The sequence below is a fragment of the Anser anser genome (genome assembly GCF_964211835.1).
Source record: "Anser anser genome assembly, chromosome: 2".
In the NCBI taxonomy this organism is placed as follows: Eukaryota; Metazoa; Chordata; class Aves; order Anseriformes; family Anatidae; genus Anser; species Anser anser.
In genome coordinates this window covers 26,560,236-26,577,413 of record NC_139721.1, presented here as the reverse complement: position 1 = coordinate 26,577,413, position 17,178 = coordinate 26,560,236, and the positions used below count along the sequence as shown (strand labels likewise).

Here is a 17,178-nt window from a genome sequence, read left to right as displayed (position 1 = left end):
CTGCTTTCTAGTCTTTCGAGACTGTTTTCTTATAACCTAAAAATGAAGTTTGTTTTTATAGTTTGTTCCTGCATACTTGTTAGCTTCATTGCAGTGAAGCATTCTATATTGTGTAGGATGTTTATATTAAAGCATCTTTTGAACTATTTTCACTCTCATTCTTCATGCTTCTTTCTTTGTTCAGTGATTACATACCTCTTGAGCCTCACTGTGGTGGAATGAACTGATCTGAATGAAAAACTGTTACCAAAATTTTAGAATGACTTTTAAACACCTACCAGATACTTGAAAAATAATGATATTGTAATAATAAATAACTAAATAACTTTAATGATATTGTGGCAACTATTCCTACGAGTCTTGGCCTTAATGCTTCACTGGCTGCCCAATGCCAAGTCTAATAATTATCTTAAATGCTCTAGGATGTACGGTACCGACAAACAAGAGCATCAACAGTCTCTGAACGTTAAACATTAAGCTGTTCAATCCTTTTTTTAGTACAGAATGCTGATGACAGTCTTATGATTTTAATTCTGATGCCAGGGATGACTGTATGGGCTTTTCTGTTTTACCCAAGCTGTACAAAAGGGTTGGTATCAGTCATTCATTACCTTTCCAATTGGCCACTCTATGTGCTCTACACAAATAAATAAAATGTCTTGTTATCTCAGAATAATCCCCTGTAGATTTAATGTTCGTAATCCCCTGTAGATTTAATGGGCTTAACGTTCGTAAACTGCTCAGGCCTTTTCTGGATTCCATTGTCAGTGGTGAATTTGGAATGAGAAGGAGAGGGATTTCAACCTTCCCATTGCACCTTGTTTCAGGTCTTGGGTAGGATGGAGGAGCATCAGTGCTGCTACTGTTGTGCCAGGGAGTGCTTTGTGAAAGTGCTAAGCCCGATCCCACCCCAAAACAAGCTGCGTGGTGTCAGCCCCATTTGAGAATCCCAACTAGCAGACTGTTTCCCCACAGCTGTTTTCATATTTTTTAAATAAAGAATGCCTCTTCCCCAAAAGCACCTGGCAAGAACTGACCAGAGCGCCTGAGAAGAGCCGTGCTGATAGTACAGAGGGCACGTAGACTTCTTTCAGTGTAGCCTATGACAGTCTTCATGAATTAAAATTAAACTTTTTATTATTTTAGTGTCCTTCAAATAGCATGCATTGAGAAATTATTTGAGAGACAAAACCCAATGAAACACAGAGACTGAAAAGCGCCGCATCAGCTCCTTGCAGCGCAGCTCGGGCTCCTGAGGCGATGACGGTAGCCAAGCAAGGAGCCGCCGCCCGGCGGGGTCGAGCTCCTGAGGCTGCCGGGGCTCCGATTTTGCTGTCCAGCCACGGACTCGCCTCTTCCCCAACAGCACCGGCCCCGCCAGGAGCAGCAGCAGCCCCCTTCACCCCTGCCCGGGAGCCGCGGCGCTGCCGCCCCGCCTGGCCCTGCGGAGCAGGCGCACAGCCCGGCGCCCGCCCCCGAGGCTCGACGAAATGGCGGCGGCAGCGGCGCTGCTGTGGCGGAGCGGTGCGCGCGGCGGCGCCTCGCTCTCCTTGGCCGGCGGCAGGCGGGTAAGGCGCTCCCGGGGAGCCGAGTGCGGGCAGGCCCGTAGAGGGGCTCCGCCAGTCCTCTCACCCGCTCTGCCCAGGCTGCCCTTGCGGTGTCAGAGCCGCCCGCAGCCGCGGGGAGCCGCCTCGCCGTGCCGGAGCGATGTCGAGGGGCTGATGGTAGCTGGGGGAGGACCCCCAAAGGGTCAGGACACCCCCGCCTCTCCTCAGTGCCTCGCAGAGCCCCTTTGTCCCCTGTTTTCCTTCAGGGTGGACGGCAGGGGCTGGAAGTGCCAGTACCGCCCTTTGGTCCCGTTGGCAGAGTTGCGGGGTGCAATTTGTCTGAAGTGCGAATGTTGCTGTCAAAGTAGTGACACGGCTGGTTCCTGTGTGGGTGTTGCTGAGGGCCTTTTCTAGCGAGCCCTGCCCAGGCAGAGCGCTTCCTACAACTGACTGCCTCCGGGAGGACTTTTTGTAGTAGTTTCATGATTTACTTCCAACCCCCGGCTGAGGGGGATTTGTTTGTTCTCCTCTTCGTGTCTTTGTTTTTACCCTGTTTCCTGGCTCATTTATACTTCTCTTTACACCTGAGATTTAATTGAACGCCTAGACCTTAAATGCTGGCAAGATTAAATTGAATGACTCCTGTCAAGGAAGCCCTTTGTGAAACTGCTAATGAGACTGTAGCAGCCTCAGGAGAAGACTGCTGAATCATACCAACCTCACCGGCTACTCAGTGCTGTTAATTTATTAATCTTGGTGCTATCTTAAAGCCCATGCTGTGGCCTGCTTCCTCCTCCTCCTCCTTCAGCAGAAGGAGAGCTGCTTGTACGGTTTCTGTAGTGATGTGAGTAAAGGAGCGGGCTGTGGCCAACGTGTAGCACCTTTGGAGGCGTAATCTTATCCTGGGGGCAGGGGGACTCCCTATGACATCTTGGTTTGGGGTGTCTGCCATGAACTGAAGGTTTTCAGAGCCCTCATCTGTCCCTGCATAACCAAAGGGAGCAGGGAGCTGTGAAATCCTCAGAGAGAATCCTCACCCACCTCTTTCCTGGAGCCTTAGGCGTATGGTGGTATTCAGTGAAAATAAGCAAATTTGTTTTTAGTTGGGATAATTAAAAATAATCAGTATATTACAGACATTTGGTGGCAGATCTGATCAGTAGAACTTTATTTCAGAAAAATATCTTTTTTTTTTTTTCTATGTGAGCTGCTTGGATTGCTTAAAACAGTTTATGGATTTTTGCATGTGTGTGTGAGAAGCTATTGCATATTAGCTGAGGAGTCCAAGTTCCAGAAATAATCACCAAAATATGCATTTAATGTAAGTGCTGTGGGACTTGCTGCATTGCTTTAGTTTCACGATAAATCCAGCTTTAGTTTGACCTTTACTTTCTTGATTTTATTCTACAGAGTGCTCCCAATTCTTCCTCAGTCTTAGTTTCTGTTTAATCATTTGTTTGGAACATGAGGTCCATTAAATCGGCAGTGTATTCCATGATTCTTCCGTCTGTTTTCACCAGTGTTACTCATACACAAGTGTATTATCACATAAAAAGATTTGCACGCACGCTTTCTCAGGCCAACTTTAAGATCTGTGAAACTTGCATCCCTGGATGTCATACCTATGGCACCTACAGATTATTCAACTACTGCTAAAAATACAATCTGTTAACTTCAGAGTTAGAAATTTGAATTAGTATTTAGAACAATAACTTGTAATATTTGTACTATTTTAAAATAACCTTTCTTCTTGGTGGCAACTGGAAACATGTTGAACAATTTTATGCTTTTTTTTTGCAACAACATATAAAAGTAAACATGCAGTCTTCCTAAAATTACACTTTTTTTTTTTTTTTTGTAGTGAAATAGACACATCAAGGACTCAAGTACAAATTAGTATTGGAGAAAATAAACAAAGCATGCGTTCTACTATTTTTATTATTTTTTTTTGCACTATAAAAATGGTCTAGTCTTGTCTTTCTTAGAAATGTTTCCAGCTCCAGATTGAGGTAACTTCTGTATTCTAAATAATTTGGGACAGTCTGCATTTTTACTGTAATGCTGCTGTGCCGAAGTATTTAATTCAGTAGTTATTTTAGGGCTGGATTCCATCTGATGCTGGAATGACCTAATGTTTCACAGATTGCAAAATGGCATTAGTTTGTTTAGCAGCTCCAGAAATTACTGGGACAGGTCTTTTGGAGTTTGATTCTACCTAATTCAAGCCAGTTAAGGGTAATGTTTCATTGTAGTAAAGGTTCAAAGCCTTGGCACTGCTAGTGAAGCTTTTGAATCTGTAAATGTATAGATAAGTAATTTCAAAATCACATGTACTTATTAGGGCTAAACTACTAATACTTAAAGTACAATTTGTATCTGAATCTGAAGCCTAAATCCTGCTGTAAATGTATAATTTGTTGGTGAAGGATTTCCACATACCTTAGTAAAAGTGACAGTCATAAAAATAACTAATATACAGAATAATAAAAATCACGATTAAAATATTTTTTCAATAGTTCTTTAGTTGGAATGGAACATCTAAAAACAGCTCAGGTACGTTCCTGGTTTACTGTTTGTATTACACTAAAACACCTTGATGCAAATGCAATTAATCATTCTTACATTCAGTTTATAATGATAGGAGGGTAGTTATGATTGTTATCTTCACTGTCAGAAGCAAATCTAATCCTGAGTAACAATCTTGTATATGGAAATAAGAAAAAACCTTACTCTTTTTTTTCTTCCAGTTTTTCAGCCGTGGGCCAAATGTGTTACTTCAAGACAGCAATGCACCGCAGGCTGCATTCTTTTCACCTCTTCAAAAAGTGATGTTGCCACCAAATACCTTTCAAGGGAAAGTAGCCTTTGTAACCGGTGGAGGTACTGGGCTTGGCAAAGGCATGACGACAGCCTTGTCCAGTTTGGGTGCCAAGTGTGTTATAGCAAGCCGGTAAGTATTAGCGAACACATTTTAGAGCTTTCATTTAGTGTTGAATGCTGAGTGGATTGGTTTTGTTTTCTTCTTCATCAACTGGAAAAATTTATTCTGTTTACTTTATTTCAGTACACTTGTAATTATAATGTAATACTATAAATACCAAAAATCAGTTGATCTGTGTGCAAATGTCCAATGTGAAATTGTTTAGTTGGAGCTGCACCGTAACCAGCAGTAGGAAGAAATAAGCTAAACTCGGAAAAATTCTTCAGGAAACGTGGCAGCAAAATAACCCAGAATATGACATAAATTCTGCTATAGCATAAAGGAGAATACAAAGTAGAATGACATTAGTGGACATCTTGTATTACTGTGGGTGTTCTTCATATAGATTTTAATTGCAATAAAGAATTACAATCATTCATCTTAATTCTTAGCAAAGATAGTCCTGCTATAATTCTATAAGCACTAGAGTAAAGGCAAGAAAAACAATCTAATTTTTAATCAAAATAAGTGTTGTGACAGTCTTCTAAGTAGTGATTCAGATATTAGTTTTAAATCTGAATGCATAAGTCCCTTCTAAAGTACTAATAGAGTAATAGCTAAAGCTAAGTTTATTATGATTGTGTACTCGGAATGGAAGCATTTTGCTAGTGTACTACACTTGACTAGTTTAATGTTAGTCTCCTACTTTAGACACTTCTGATTTACTTCTAAGTACTAATAAGACGAAATTACTTAGATCTAACTTTCAGAAAGTTAGTAACTGAATATAATTTTTATTTTGAAGTTCGTTTTGTGAAAATCAATACGCATATGTGTGCATGCATTAAATAATATTTTAAAATTTAGCTTGTATTTGCTCTGAAGAGATTAATCAGCTCTTATCTGAATTGCAATTGCATTTAATTGAAATTCACTGTCATATACTTATTTCTAGGAAGCTTGATGTTTTGAAAGGAACAGCAGAGGAAATTTCTTCAAAAACAGGGAATAAGGTAAATTTTACAGAATTGTGAATGTTATACATTAAATGGGTTGTAGGGATTTTATGCATTTATATGCTTCTTCTTCCATTGTTACACAGGTCTATGCCATCCAATGTGATGTGAGAGATCCAGTTTCTGTTAAGAATGCTGTTGCTGAACTAATTCAAGTGGCGGGGCATCCTGATGTAAGTATTTTAGTGAAAGGAAAGATCTGCAGTCTTCATTATTGAAAATACTCTGCATATGTATGAAGGAAATGACTGTGATAGAAAATCAATGAAATCTAAAGAGACTAGACAAAAAGTGGCAGAACTTCAAGATAAAGCTAACATTGACAGCTAAACCGGCTATACTTCTTACATAGTTCTTAAAATAGTTGTTGTACTTGGTTTAAGGACTAACAGTTTATTTGTAAGCAGTGGAATAGTTTCGGTGGGATTCTTTTAGTTAAGTGAACAGAATACTGCTCAAAAGTCCTCCTGAAAAGGATGTTTTACCTGTGCTGGTATCTAATAACACCTGTTGGTTATTAATAGAACGTCTTAAATTAGAAGCAGAAATAGTCCTAAACATCTTTGGTCCTTGCTTGACTTATTAAAATACACAAAGAAGGTTCCAACTTGAAAATTAACTGCTGCTGAAATGAAGAAAAAATCTTCAGTCAAGGTAAACATCTTTTAATAGTTAGGCACAAAACACAGAGCATTGATGTTAGCCCTTTGCTCTGGGAAGGGTTGTTGTCTATTGGAGTCTAAGCAATGATAGGCCATAAATCCTGATTTCATTGTAGTCAGAGCAACTCAGATTGTGCTAGCTGATTAGAAAGTGTGATGAGGGTGTTAACATCAACGTAAAGGATATTCAGTGTGATTTAGAATGGTTTTCTGTAGATTTAAAACTGTCATCTGTTTACTATAGACATTTTGCTTTCAGCAATAGCTTCATATAAAAATGAAGGAGAACCTGATGAATTCTAAATGCTTGAAAGTACATTGAGAAACATGAATACATGGAGAAAGTATTTCTCATAGCTGCATGCTGTATCAGTGATATAAAATAAACCAGCTCACTGTCCTGATATGTAGACATATTACTCTGGATGTAGTTTTGACTACTAGTTACTGCAGTTTCTGGCCAAAACATGTTATCATCTCCAGGTTTTAAGTGTGTGTAGAGTGGGAGGAGACTTCTTGCTCTCTTTTTAATGTTTTATTACATCAGTAATTTTCTGAATAAATATTGCCCGCATCTTGTTCTTTATAAGCATTTCCTGTCTCTTCAATTTCACTTTTTTTTTTGCCTTTAAGAGAGATTGTAGGCTGTATTGAATGTCTAGTTCTTCTCTTTAGTGACAGGCACAACAGGTATGTCTATGAATACTGTAAGTCTGGGTATCTGGGACAAACTTTTCTGTTAGGACACAGTTGAGACAGTAGGGAAGGTACTTAAGTCATCATCTAAATTTTCAGCTCTTCAGTACCGGCCTAGTAACGTAGAACAGTTTGGAAATACAGCTATTCTCTGTTTCACATCTATGCTGCAGATGTTAAAATTTCTGATGGATTATTTTCTCTCTTCCCTACACTGTACCCCATTTGAAAAGGCTGTAGTCCCAAAGCCAAGGCTATTTTTAATGTTCTACCCAGGTACAGTAAGAAGTTCCTTATAAATTCTCTGCTTTTTTCTCAATAAGAGCTATTTTTAGTAAACTCTTTTTCTTTCTGTTTCAGGTTGTGATAAACAATGCAGCAGGAAACTTTATTTCCCCTTCTGAACGACTTTCTGCTAATGCATGGAAAACTATAACTGATATCGTGCTTAATGGTACTGCTTTTGTAACGCTGGAAATTGGAAAGGAACTCATAAAAGCCCAAAAAGGTACCTTAAATTTAAGATAAATGGTAAATAAGCCTTGTAACATATTATTACTAGCTTTCCTTGTGTTACAATGTAAGGCTACGTATGATTATGTATCGTAGCCACAACTTTAACACTAAGTCTTTTCTAGAAAGTTCTTTTTGAGTAAAGCCATACTTAAAAATCACAGAGTAGGATTGGTTAGCAATTATTTTATTGTAGATTGCAGAGTTTGTACTAATTGTAAAACATTTGTAAAAACTGGAAAAAAAATAAGGCTTTGTTTAAAGCATGTTATTTCTTTCTTTTGGGTCTTCTATATATATCTTGGTTTCATTAAGCAACTGAATATGTGATGCTTATTTAAATGAACATCTTAACATCATAACACTTTACGTTTTCCTTCTCAACTTGTTAATATATAAATAATTAAAATTCACAGGTGTAGGATTTGACTAATAGCTCTAGCTATATTGATGAAATTAGAACAAAATACCCGTTAGTAACTACTAGGCTAGGGCAGCTTCTAAAAAGGCTCTGTAAGAGCTTGGGCCTTCACTCTAGTCAGTGATATTATGTATATACGTTGATTATCAGTAGAAGCCTGAAGGTTTAGATTAAGCTTCAGAGCCTAATCAACACCTGTTTCCACTTATATGGAAGAACTCTAACATTCATGGAAAAGGGGGAACTGAAATAAAAAGGACTTCCAAGATTGTATTTTCTTAAAATCTGCTTACAGCCCAGAGCCATATGGTTCCCTGACGCTTCAGCTACAAAATTCTGTACTGCTGAGGGTGCTTTTTACCCTATGTTCAGCGTTTGATCTTTGTGTGTGTTGTTTTTTGTTGTTTTCTTTAAATGTTTTTGCAACTTCCAGGAGCAGCATTCCTGGCTATTACAACAATTTATGCAGAGAGTGGTTCAGGATTTGTGTTACCGAGTGCCTCTGCCAAAGCCGGTGTAGAAGCAATGAGCAAGTGAGTAATAGAGCAAAATGTTTGTTCTGCTTTTCACTTCTTTGCAATAGAATAAATACAAAAAACGAGCTAAGCTAGTTAGTATAATTAATATAGTCCTCCCGTGCCATTATATCATCAGAGAACCTTCCAGCCTCCAGTATCCTAGCAAGAAAATAGCATGCTGACAGCTTCTTCCAGAAAGAAATGTTAACTGCTTGTTACTGTAATATTTTTTATCAGGGCAAAAAAGTGAAAACTGTGCACACATGTCTAAAAACAAATGTAATTATCAGGAATTTACCTGCTTGGGATTTTCATCTGTGCTGTCTTCAGTAAACTTTAAACACTTTTATTACTTTTGAATGGAATAATCTCACCAAAACCTATTTGCTGTGGTTAGAAGAGGAGAATAACAACGGAGTCAGCATTTCTTTGGTTGAAGTACTTTTGTTTACAAAGATTGTGGAACAGACTGGGTTCCCAAGTGCATCAGATGCTGGAAGATAAATTATCCTTTTAAAAAGTCATAAGGCACTTGCTGCTGTATGAGTGGCATTCACACTGGGGTGCGTGTTTTTCTCAGCATGTTTCCTCTCCCATCCCCTTTAGCCACTCTCCGCTAGTTGTTCAGTTTTTTCTTTCTTGGGGTTGTTTGTGTTACATAAACTTGCATTCAGTGCTTTGGGAAAGGTGTTCCCAGCTGCATACTTTTGCTCTCTGCCTTGCATTGCTGTGGCACTTAACCAGAACATTAAGCCTATTAAGCTTGCTACTTCGCTGGAAAGCAAAACTATAAAAAGGGTGACTTTCTTTTTTTTTTTTTTTTTCTCCTGTGGGTTTGTAAGTTGAATAAACTTCTCAGAGAACCAGAAGAGCGTTGGAGTCAATGCAAGGAAGTTAAAATGCAAAGTTGTTGTGGGGAAGTGGAGCTACATCTTTTGGCAATAACAAATTCTAAAATTTCAATTACAGAGTTTCAATAATGAGATTCTTCTGCATTTTTTTTTTCTCTGCTGGCTCTCATAGGCAAACCACCACTTAAAAGCAGTTGTTTGAGGAAAAGTTCAAGGTCTATAGTACCTTCACCTTTCTTTTGCCCTTTGTTTGGGTGGAGTCTACTTTTGCTAGTTTCATAAATAATTTTTTCCTATCACCATCTTAAATCAAGGTCTGCAATTAAAATTCAGAACAATGTGTCACATCCAAGTTACTCAGCAAACAAAAAGACTTCTGCCATTGTTAGCTATAGGACAGTCTTTGATAGAAAATAGTTCCTCCTCTGCATTTCAGCAGAAGGCATTTAATAGTTTGGCGGCTGTTTAGTAAGTGGAATTCCGTATCAAGAAAAATATGAAGAAATAAGCGATGGTTTTAATTTCTGTTCCGTAGAGCTGAATGGAACTTAAGCATATATTTTTCCAAGACGTTATGACACAGTTTCTTCATTCACCATAGTAGATGATCTATCTGAAGTACTGCTTATGCAGAGAAAATGCATAAAACAAATTTATTCTACTGGTCCCATTTTAGTATTTAAGGTCTGTTTCATGGTATTTCAAAACATGTGAGAGCTACATTGAAAATGCTGGAGATGTTTATATTTACTGGATGGTCATAACTACCAGAGAAAGACAGTAGTCTAACGGCTGTTTGTCAAGGCATTTAGGTGCCAAAGTCACCTATACTTGGAGGGAGAGATAGAATCCCTCCTTACTGTTGCTTTATCTATGATGCATATGTTAAATCAGTATTCCTCTGTTTGTGAATGTGATTTATTTTTTTTTTAACTTATAAATGTTTTTATTAAGAACAACAAAACCAAGAAAAAAATCCTTAAGTGGAAATACCTGTTTCAGGACTCAAATTTTAGTATTTACACGTTTGATTTGGTTTTGAATATATATATATATATATATATATATATATATACACACACATATATATATGCACTGAGTAGCATTATTAAAGTAATTGTTTAAAATATTGATGCGTTTTGTTAATGAATTTTTAGGTCTCTTGCGGCTGAGTGGGGTAAATATGGCATGAGATTCAATGTGATTCAACCAGGTCCAATAAAAACAAAGGTACATAGCATGAAGTGAAACACAGCCTTGAATATGCTTTGTAGTAGAGACTTACCTTTAAGATAGTCTAACCCCTTCTATAACCGTTACGTTAGGGTATAATTTCCTTAGAAGTCCAAGACTGCTGGAATATTGAACACATTACTTATTAATAATACATTTGTAACGTGAATTTCTTGAACTTACGAAACTTGTTCTTGCCCCTTCTACTATGCTAATATAAAACAAACTTTTTCTTAGTGTTTCGAAGGAGGGAAATACCAACATATTTTAATGTTCTTTTTTAAATATGGATTTGAAGAATGTACATGCATAATTTGTCAAGTGAGTTCTTATACTTGGCAGAGTACAACTGCCTTTTTCTGTCTGAACTCCTAATTCTTAAACAAAGCATCTCAATTCTGAAATTTCAGAGTCTCTTTTAGGTGTATGAGAACAGAATCTCACTAGTTTTGTTGAAAAGCACAAAACTAGAAAGAGAAAAATAAGTCAGCAAGAAAATGTGAAGCTTTGGTAAGAGTGAAAAGGAGGATTGAAGGGTTTGAAGGAGGTAATCCAGACCAGCTGGAACAGGAAGAAAAAAGGAAGCAGTGCTGCAAGAGAAGAGAGAAGAATCCCTTTCACATAAAGTCCAAATATTACAGTTATGAGTTCTAACAGCTAATAATGGTATTATGGCTATCTATAAAATGTTCCACAGTTGGTTTTGCTGTTGTTTTGGGGGGTGGGGCAAAGGGTTGTTTCTTTTCTTTCATTTTTGTTTTGTCAGTCTTAGATGCTACACTGTACAACTTAATTTTACCTTTTTGACTGTAAAGATAGATAAGTAACAGTATCAGCAGAGTTGTAAGAATGTTAAAACAACATTACAGCTCAGACTGAAAGTTCTCCAGGTTTTGTACCAAGTGGATTTTTAGTCAAGAGTATTAAAAAACAAACAAACAAACAAACCGCCATGTGATGATATTTATTCTTTGCTTCCAGCCTCTGATAGTCTGTGGCCCAGAGAGTTTGATACAGCTGGTATCTTTTCATATGGTAGTCATCTTGATGGATTTTTTTCTTCCATTAGTTTGTCCTGTTCCCTTTTGAATCTATATAAATTTTTAGCATGTGCTATATCATGTGGCAAGATCACTTTAATTTTCAGATTTCAAAATTTTTGGCAAGATAACTACTTTAAATGTCAGTAATGCTACCTCCTGTTATTTTTTTAATCTAAATTAATAGCATATCTCCCACTTGAGACACTATATTTTCTTAGTAAAGTATTACGTTTGTCATACTGGTTCCAAGTTCAAATTCCTCTGAAAACAAAAATGCAGATTTCGATTACTTAAACCAGCATATTGCAAAATCAAGGCTTTCCCCCTTAAGGGCTACACCTGTGTCTTCAGAAAATGCTTCTGGACGTCATGTTAGGAAAAGGAAGAAGCATACAAGAGGAATGCTATTCAGCTTATAAATTGGCATTTAAAAACATGTCTATAGAAAATGTAAATGGCATGAGTAGAGCCATGATTACAGAAATTACAGTGTGCTTTAACTCTCATAACTTCAGTAACTTAAGAAAAACATTACTAATGTGTTTCTGATTTTTGCCTGAGGAATTTGTTTCCTTGTGGAGGAGCCAGGAAGAACAAAACACTCTATTTCCCATTCAGTTCTAAGCTATTCAAATATTAAAACGTAGAGTGAATTAGTTTAGTTCTAGCCATTGCAACAATTTAACTGAATCTTTTTTTTTTATACTCTGTGCCACATAAAATTTCTGTTGCTTTTGCTGCTGCTCATTTCCTCTCCTTCCTCTCCCCTGTCTATGCAGCAATTTTGAGTCTTGTTTATTTCCTCAAGTCTATATCAAGGGTGTTTTTGAAAACAACCCCCCTCCTTTTTTTTGTGGATAGATGGTGGGTGACTATACCAACCAAATGTTTAATTCCACCTTGCCACCCTCAGTAGATGCATACTAGTAAAACAGTGATAAATTCTGTTTTGTTTCCTGTATTCTTTTTTATCCTGCTGGTGTAGATGGTGTAGACATTTTGCTCACAAATTTTAAGTTCCTTATTAAATTTTCCATAGAGTCAGATTTCTGTCTACTTTTAATTTCTAATGTAGTTAAAACATTTCTTTCATATGTTTCTCTTAAATCTCAGGGTGCTTTTAGCCGCCTTGACCCAACAGGCGCATTTGAGAAGAAAATAATTGAGAGGATTCCCTGTGGCCGTCTGGGAACTGTAGAAGAAATAGCAAATCTTGCCGCCTATTTCTGCAGTGACTATGCAAGCTGGGTTAATGGAGCAGTAAGTTACAGTTGATCTTGTTTATAAAATCAACATGCTGATGGTATGAGTTTTGCTGATGTTTTTTAAAATGTTGGTTACAGTATAGTATTTCAGAAATTAAACAAAACTGTTACTTTGAAGCTTTGCAATCATTATTAACCTTTTAATTGTATTGTATGGTGGTTAGTACTTTTAAAGAAGAACATAAAAAATATTGAATTACGTTATTTTGAGTATGGATTTTAGTTTTTGGTCTGAATCAATAAAAATGACTTTCACAGTTCAGAACAAGGAAATGCTACAGGAAAACCACTTATTAAATATACTGTTTATGTTTTCTCTAGGTTATTAGAATGGATGGTGGAGAATATGTTTCTATGGCAGGAGAATTCAATGAGTTGAAAAAGGTACTAAATTTCTTCCCTGCTATTTTATGTTCATGTACTTGGATATGCAATTATTATATGGAATTCCAATAAAATGCTCTTTTCTTTTTTAGGTTCCCAAAGAGCAGTGGGATATGATGGAAGCAATGATTAGGAAAACAAAAGGCTCTTAATGAACCTAACTGTATGGTGGTGAATTCTGGAAATGAACCACTACTTTTTCATGAATATTTAGAAATAACCAAATGAGAAATAGCCTTAATAATCTTTTGTATGCTGATTTCAATAAAATATTTGGAAATTGTCATGTTTTGAATATAGCTTGTTTTTTTCCATCTGTTTTTTTCCAATGAGTTATCAGTCATAAACCAACAGTTCATTAAAATTTTATTGTTCTATGGTTAATGTCTTCTGTAGCCATGCCATGATCTACATTTTTGAAGAATATTTCAGAGGATTCTTTGGTTTCTCATGTCTATGCAAGTATTTCTTAATATTGTAGCTCCAGTAGGATTTGAAAACCATTGTACCTGAGTATAATCGTTAATCTGAAGAAAAAAAAATTAAGTCCTAATGTTTGCACTTCAGTCATAAGCCCTAAAACTGCAAATAACAAAACTTCAAGTCATTAGAACTAAGTACTACATACGCTGAGATGGAATGTAACTGATATGGTTACTTAAAAATATTTTTAAAATATATAACAATCTTGGTCTTGGCTTTTTGACATTTTCAGTCTGTTAATTGTTTTATGCCAAACTTTAAAAATGGCATTCAAGGGCTAGTAATGCCTTCTTAAGTAGCTCTGTCTTTAGTGTGAATAAAGTAATGTTCTTGAAAATGAAATATTAATAGCAAATGATTTTTAGTTTGTGTGAGATGAGGGCAGTCCCTAGATTTCATTTGAATTCAGTGGTACTGGAGAATGTGTAAGATGACATTACTTCTGAACCTAGTCAGTTCATCCATCACAAATAACATGGGTCAAACTAGTTATAAGATGATGATTATAAAAATGCTTTATTTTCCATATTAGGGGATTGCCTGATGTTAGCACCCCATACCCTATCCAACCCCCTTTAAACAATTGATAGAATTCTTTAAATAAATTAAGAGGCACTGGCCTTTACAGCCTGAAAGCCAAGCCTTTTTTTTTTTTTTTTTTTTTTAAATTCTATTTAACCTGACTTCTAGGCCATCCACATGTACAAGGATGGACACAGCTGTATGAAACATATAGTGATTTTAAAAATCAGGAATATAGAAGCAACTCAAAGATGCCTTCCTCCAAGTGCTAATAGCTATTTTGTTGCTTTACCCATACTTCAGGCTATGTTAACATCTGCCAGCCTCTGATTTGGGATCATTTGATTGCCTTAATGCAAAGATGAAGCAAGCTAACATATGTTCTACTGAAAAGGTGAACTGTGCAGGCTTGGCGGAATGATAATACAGTTTCCATGTACCAGGTTTCTTCTGAGTGATGGTCCTGTGGGGGACTGAATATTGTCTGTGCCACAGATAATAAAAAAAAAAATGAAAATGTGCTGATGATAGCAGCTTTGAAGATGTCTCTTAAACATACAGCTTTATTTTCAAAGCATCTTGGGTTTTGCCAGGTCTACTGCTGAGATAAATTTTTTACGTGATATCCATGTCTATCCCCTAAAAGTAATTCATATATCTGGGAAGTTATGCCCAGAAATACTGTTCTACGCTTGTCATTCTTTGCAGATGCTTAAAATTTCTCTTCATGTGGGACACAATTGTGTATAAGGCTTTGACACCTTAAAAATAAAAAGTTGCAAAAAATGTTTTTCAAAGGTGTGTTTGTGAGCTGTGGTGTGATCAAGTGTTTCTTTACGATACTAGGGTATCCTCTGGAGATGGGCACTTGATAAAAGTAAATTCCCACTGGTTTCTTGCATCCACAGGTATGCTGAAGTCTTAATGTAGGAGGGTTTGTTATATGGTTAAAATACTGGAGTGAGATTCAGGATAACCATGTTCAGTCTCCAACATTGCAATACATTTGCATGACCTTAAGTTACTGCTGTTGCATCTGAACAGCACGGTGGGTACACTTTCCAGCTTTCCCTTAGAACCTAATCATCTGAAGCAGGGAGACTAGCACGTTACTTTTAGTTTACAAAACATAAGTCTTGGGTTAAACATGGGGGGAAAGATCAAGAAAGTAAATCCCACAAGGTGCCCAACCCGTAAGCATGCTCTGCAGTTGTATGTTGTGCATTCTTCTCTCAGTCTGACATAAAAAGCATAGTTATCACAGCTGGTTTATTCAAAACAGCAAAAATGGCAGGAGATGGTATCCATGTTCTACACACTGCATTATGCTGATTTATTTCCCTTGGGACTGTTACATTTCTGACCTTACTTCAGATTGCCAACGAGCCAGGTGGTAAAAGGGAATATGAAAAAAAGTATTGTGCAGCTTAATAATTTCATGAAGTTGGAGGGGCAAGAAGGTAAGTGAATCAGTCAGAAAAAAGTGATGGTGTACATGGGAGATCACAAAAGGAGTCAGTGGGGTTGCACTGTCAGTTTAATTTTCACGGATTACAAGGAAAACTGGAATGCAAGTGCCCTTTTTAAAAAATGACTTTTGCTTGACCTGTCAGTCAAAGGTCTTACCACTCCCATGAGCTCAGACGTACTGTAGCAAAGCAATATGCATTGTCTGTTTTCAACTGAGAAGTACATCTTGACTGCTTGATTAAATTTTGAAATTCCACTTTTTATTTCAGTTGTTGGTTTACTTGGAATCTCTGTTACATTTACTTACGTTAATTCAGTGCTCTAAAAGTGGCGTTGTATTATAGTAGAGGTTTATAAACAATTTATGCATTTTAAGTTGCTAATGAAAAGAGATTAGTTGTATTACCTCTTAGTAATGATACAAGAACTCCTGTCAATCTTTGGTTTGGAATTCCCTCCTCTTTAATTCAATTACTGTTGAGGATATTTCTATTATTTACCAGTTTGAGAATCTGCTTTACAAGCAGAAGTGGATGCTATTTGAGGAAGTTATGGGTTCCTGTGTGTCCATATGGGCTTCCAAGTTCATCGGCACATGAGCTGCTTCTTTCGTCTTTACTTGTTTTAAGTCTAGTTTCCTTCAATGTTTTTATAAGTGATCTGGAGGCAGGACTTGAATGCATACTGAGTGAGTTTGCAGATGATAGTAAATTAGGAGGAGCTGTTGACTCCCTTGAGGGTAGAGAGGCCTTGCAGAGAGATCTTGACAAATTAGAGGGCTGGACAATCACCAACCATGTGAAATTTAACAAGAGCTAGTGCCAGATTCTGTATCTGGGGTGGGACAACCTTGGCTGTACGTGCAGAATGGGGGACGAGAAGCTGGGTAGCAGCCCTGTGGAAAGGGATCTGGGGGTTCTGGTTGACAGCAAGCTGAACTGGAGTCACCAGTGTGCCCTGGCAGCCAGGAGGGCCGACCCTACCCTGGGGTGCCTCAGGCCCAGCACTGCCAGCCAGTCGAGGGAAGGGATTGTCCTGCTCTGTGGTCTCACCTTAGGCACTGTGTGCAGTTTGAAATGCCACAGTATAAGAAGGACATAAAACTATTAGGGAGTGTCCAAAGGAGGTCTACAAAGATAGTGAGGGGTCTAGAGGGTAAGACGTATGAAGAGCAGATGAGGTCCCTTGGTTTGTTCAGCCCAGAGCAGAGCAGGCTGAGGGGAGGCCTCATGGCGGCCTGCAGCTCCCTCACGAGGGGAGCGGAGGGGCAGGCGCTGAGCTCTGCTCTCTGGGGACAGCGACAGGACCCGAGGGAATGGAGTCAAGCTGCGACAGGGGAGGGTCAGGCTGGGCGTTAGGGAAAGGTTCTGCACCCAGAGGGTGGTCGGGCACTGGGACAGGCTCCCCAGGGCAGTGGTCATGGCACTGAGCTGCTGGAGCTCAAGGAGCATTTGGACAATGCTCTCAGACATTGGTCTGATTTTTGGGTGGCCCTGTATGGAGCCAGGACTCGATGTGGGGCCCTTCCAACTCTGAATACCCTATAATTCTACGATTTTTTTCACATGCTGATAACCCATAAAAAGCTGAATTGCAAGGAAATTTGTAACTTTATTTAATTCCATGGAGCATCT

General features: G+C 38.0%; 1 protein-coding gene across 2 annotated transcripts; it reads left to right on the top strand.

Annotated features, from left to right (window-relative positions):
- The first annotated feature begins 1,136 nt into the window (after positions 1 to 1,136).
- Positions 1,137 to 13,352, top strand: DECR1 (2,4-dienoyl-CoA reductase 1). 2 transcript variants are annotated; one of them, XM_083824139.1, is made up of 10 exons: positions 1,137 to 1,568; positions 4,295 to 4,497; positions 5,423 to 5,480; positions 5,570 to 5,656; positions 7,202 to 7,349; positions 8,209 to 8,308; positions 10,302 to 10,374; positions 12,534 to 12,680; positions 13,007 to 13,069; positions 13,162 to 13,352. In XM_083824139.1, exons 1-10 carry the CDS (start codon positions 1,491 to 1,493, stop codon positions 13,219 to 13,221), a joined length of 1,017 nt encoding a protein of 338 aa, XP_083680265.1. In that variant the 5' UTR covers positions 1,137 to 1,490; the 3' UTR covers positions 13,222 to 13,352. The 2 variants fall into 2 exon arrangements, with proteins under 2 accessions (XP_083680265.1, XP_083680266.1); XM_083824140.1 differs by lacking the exon at positions 1,137 to 1,568 and adding an exon at positions 2,782 to 2,868.
- Positions 13,353 to 17,178: the final 3,826 nt, after the last annotated feature.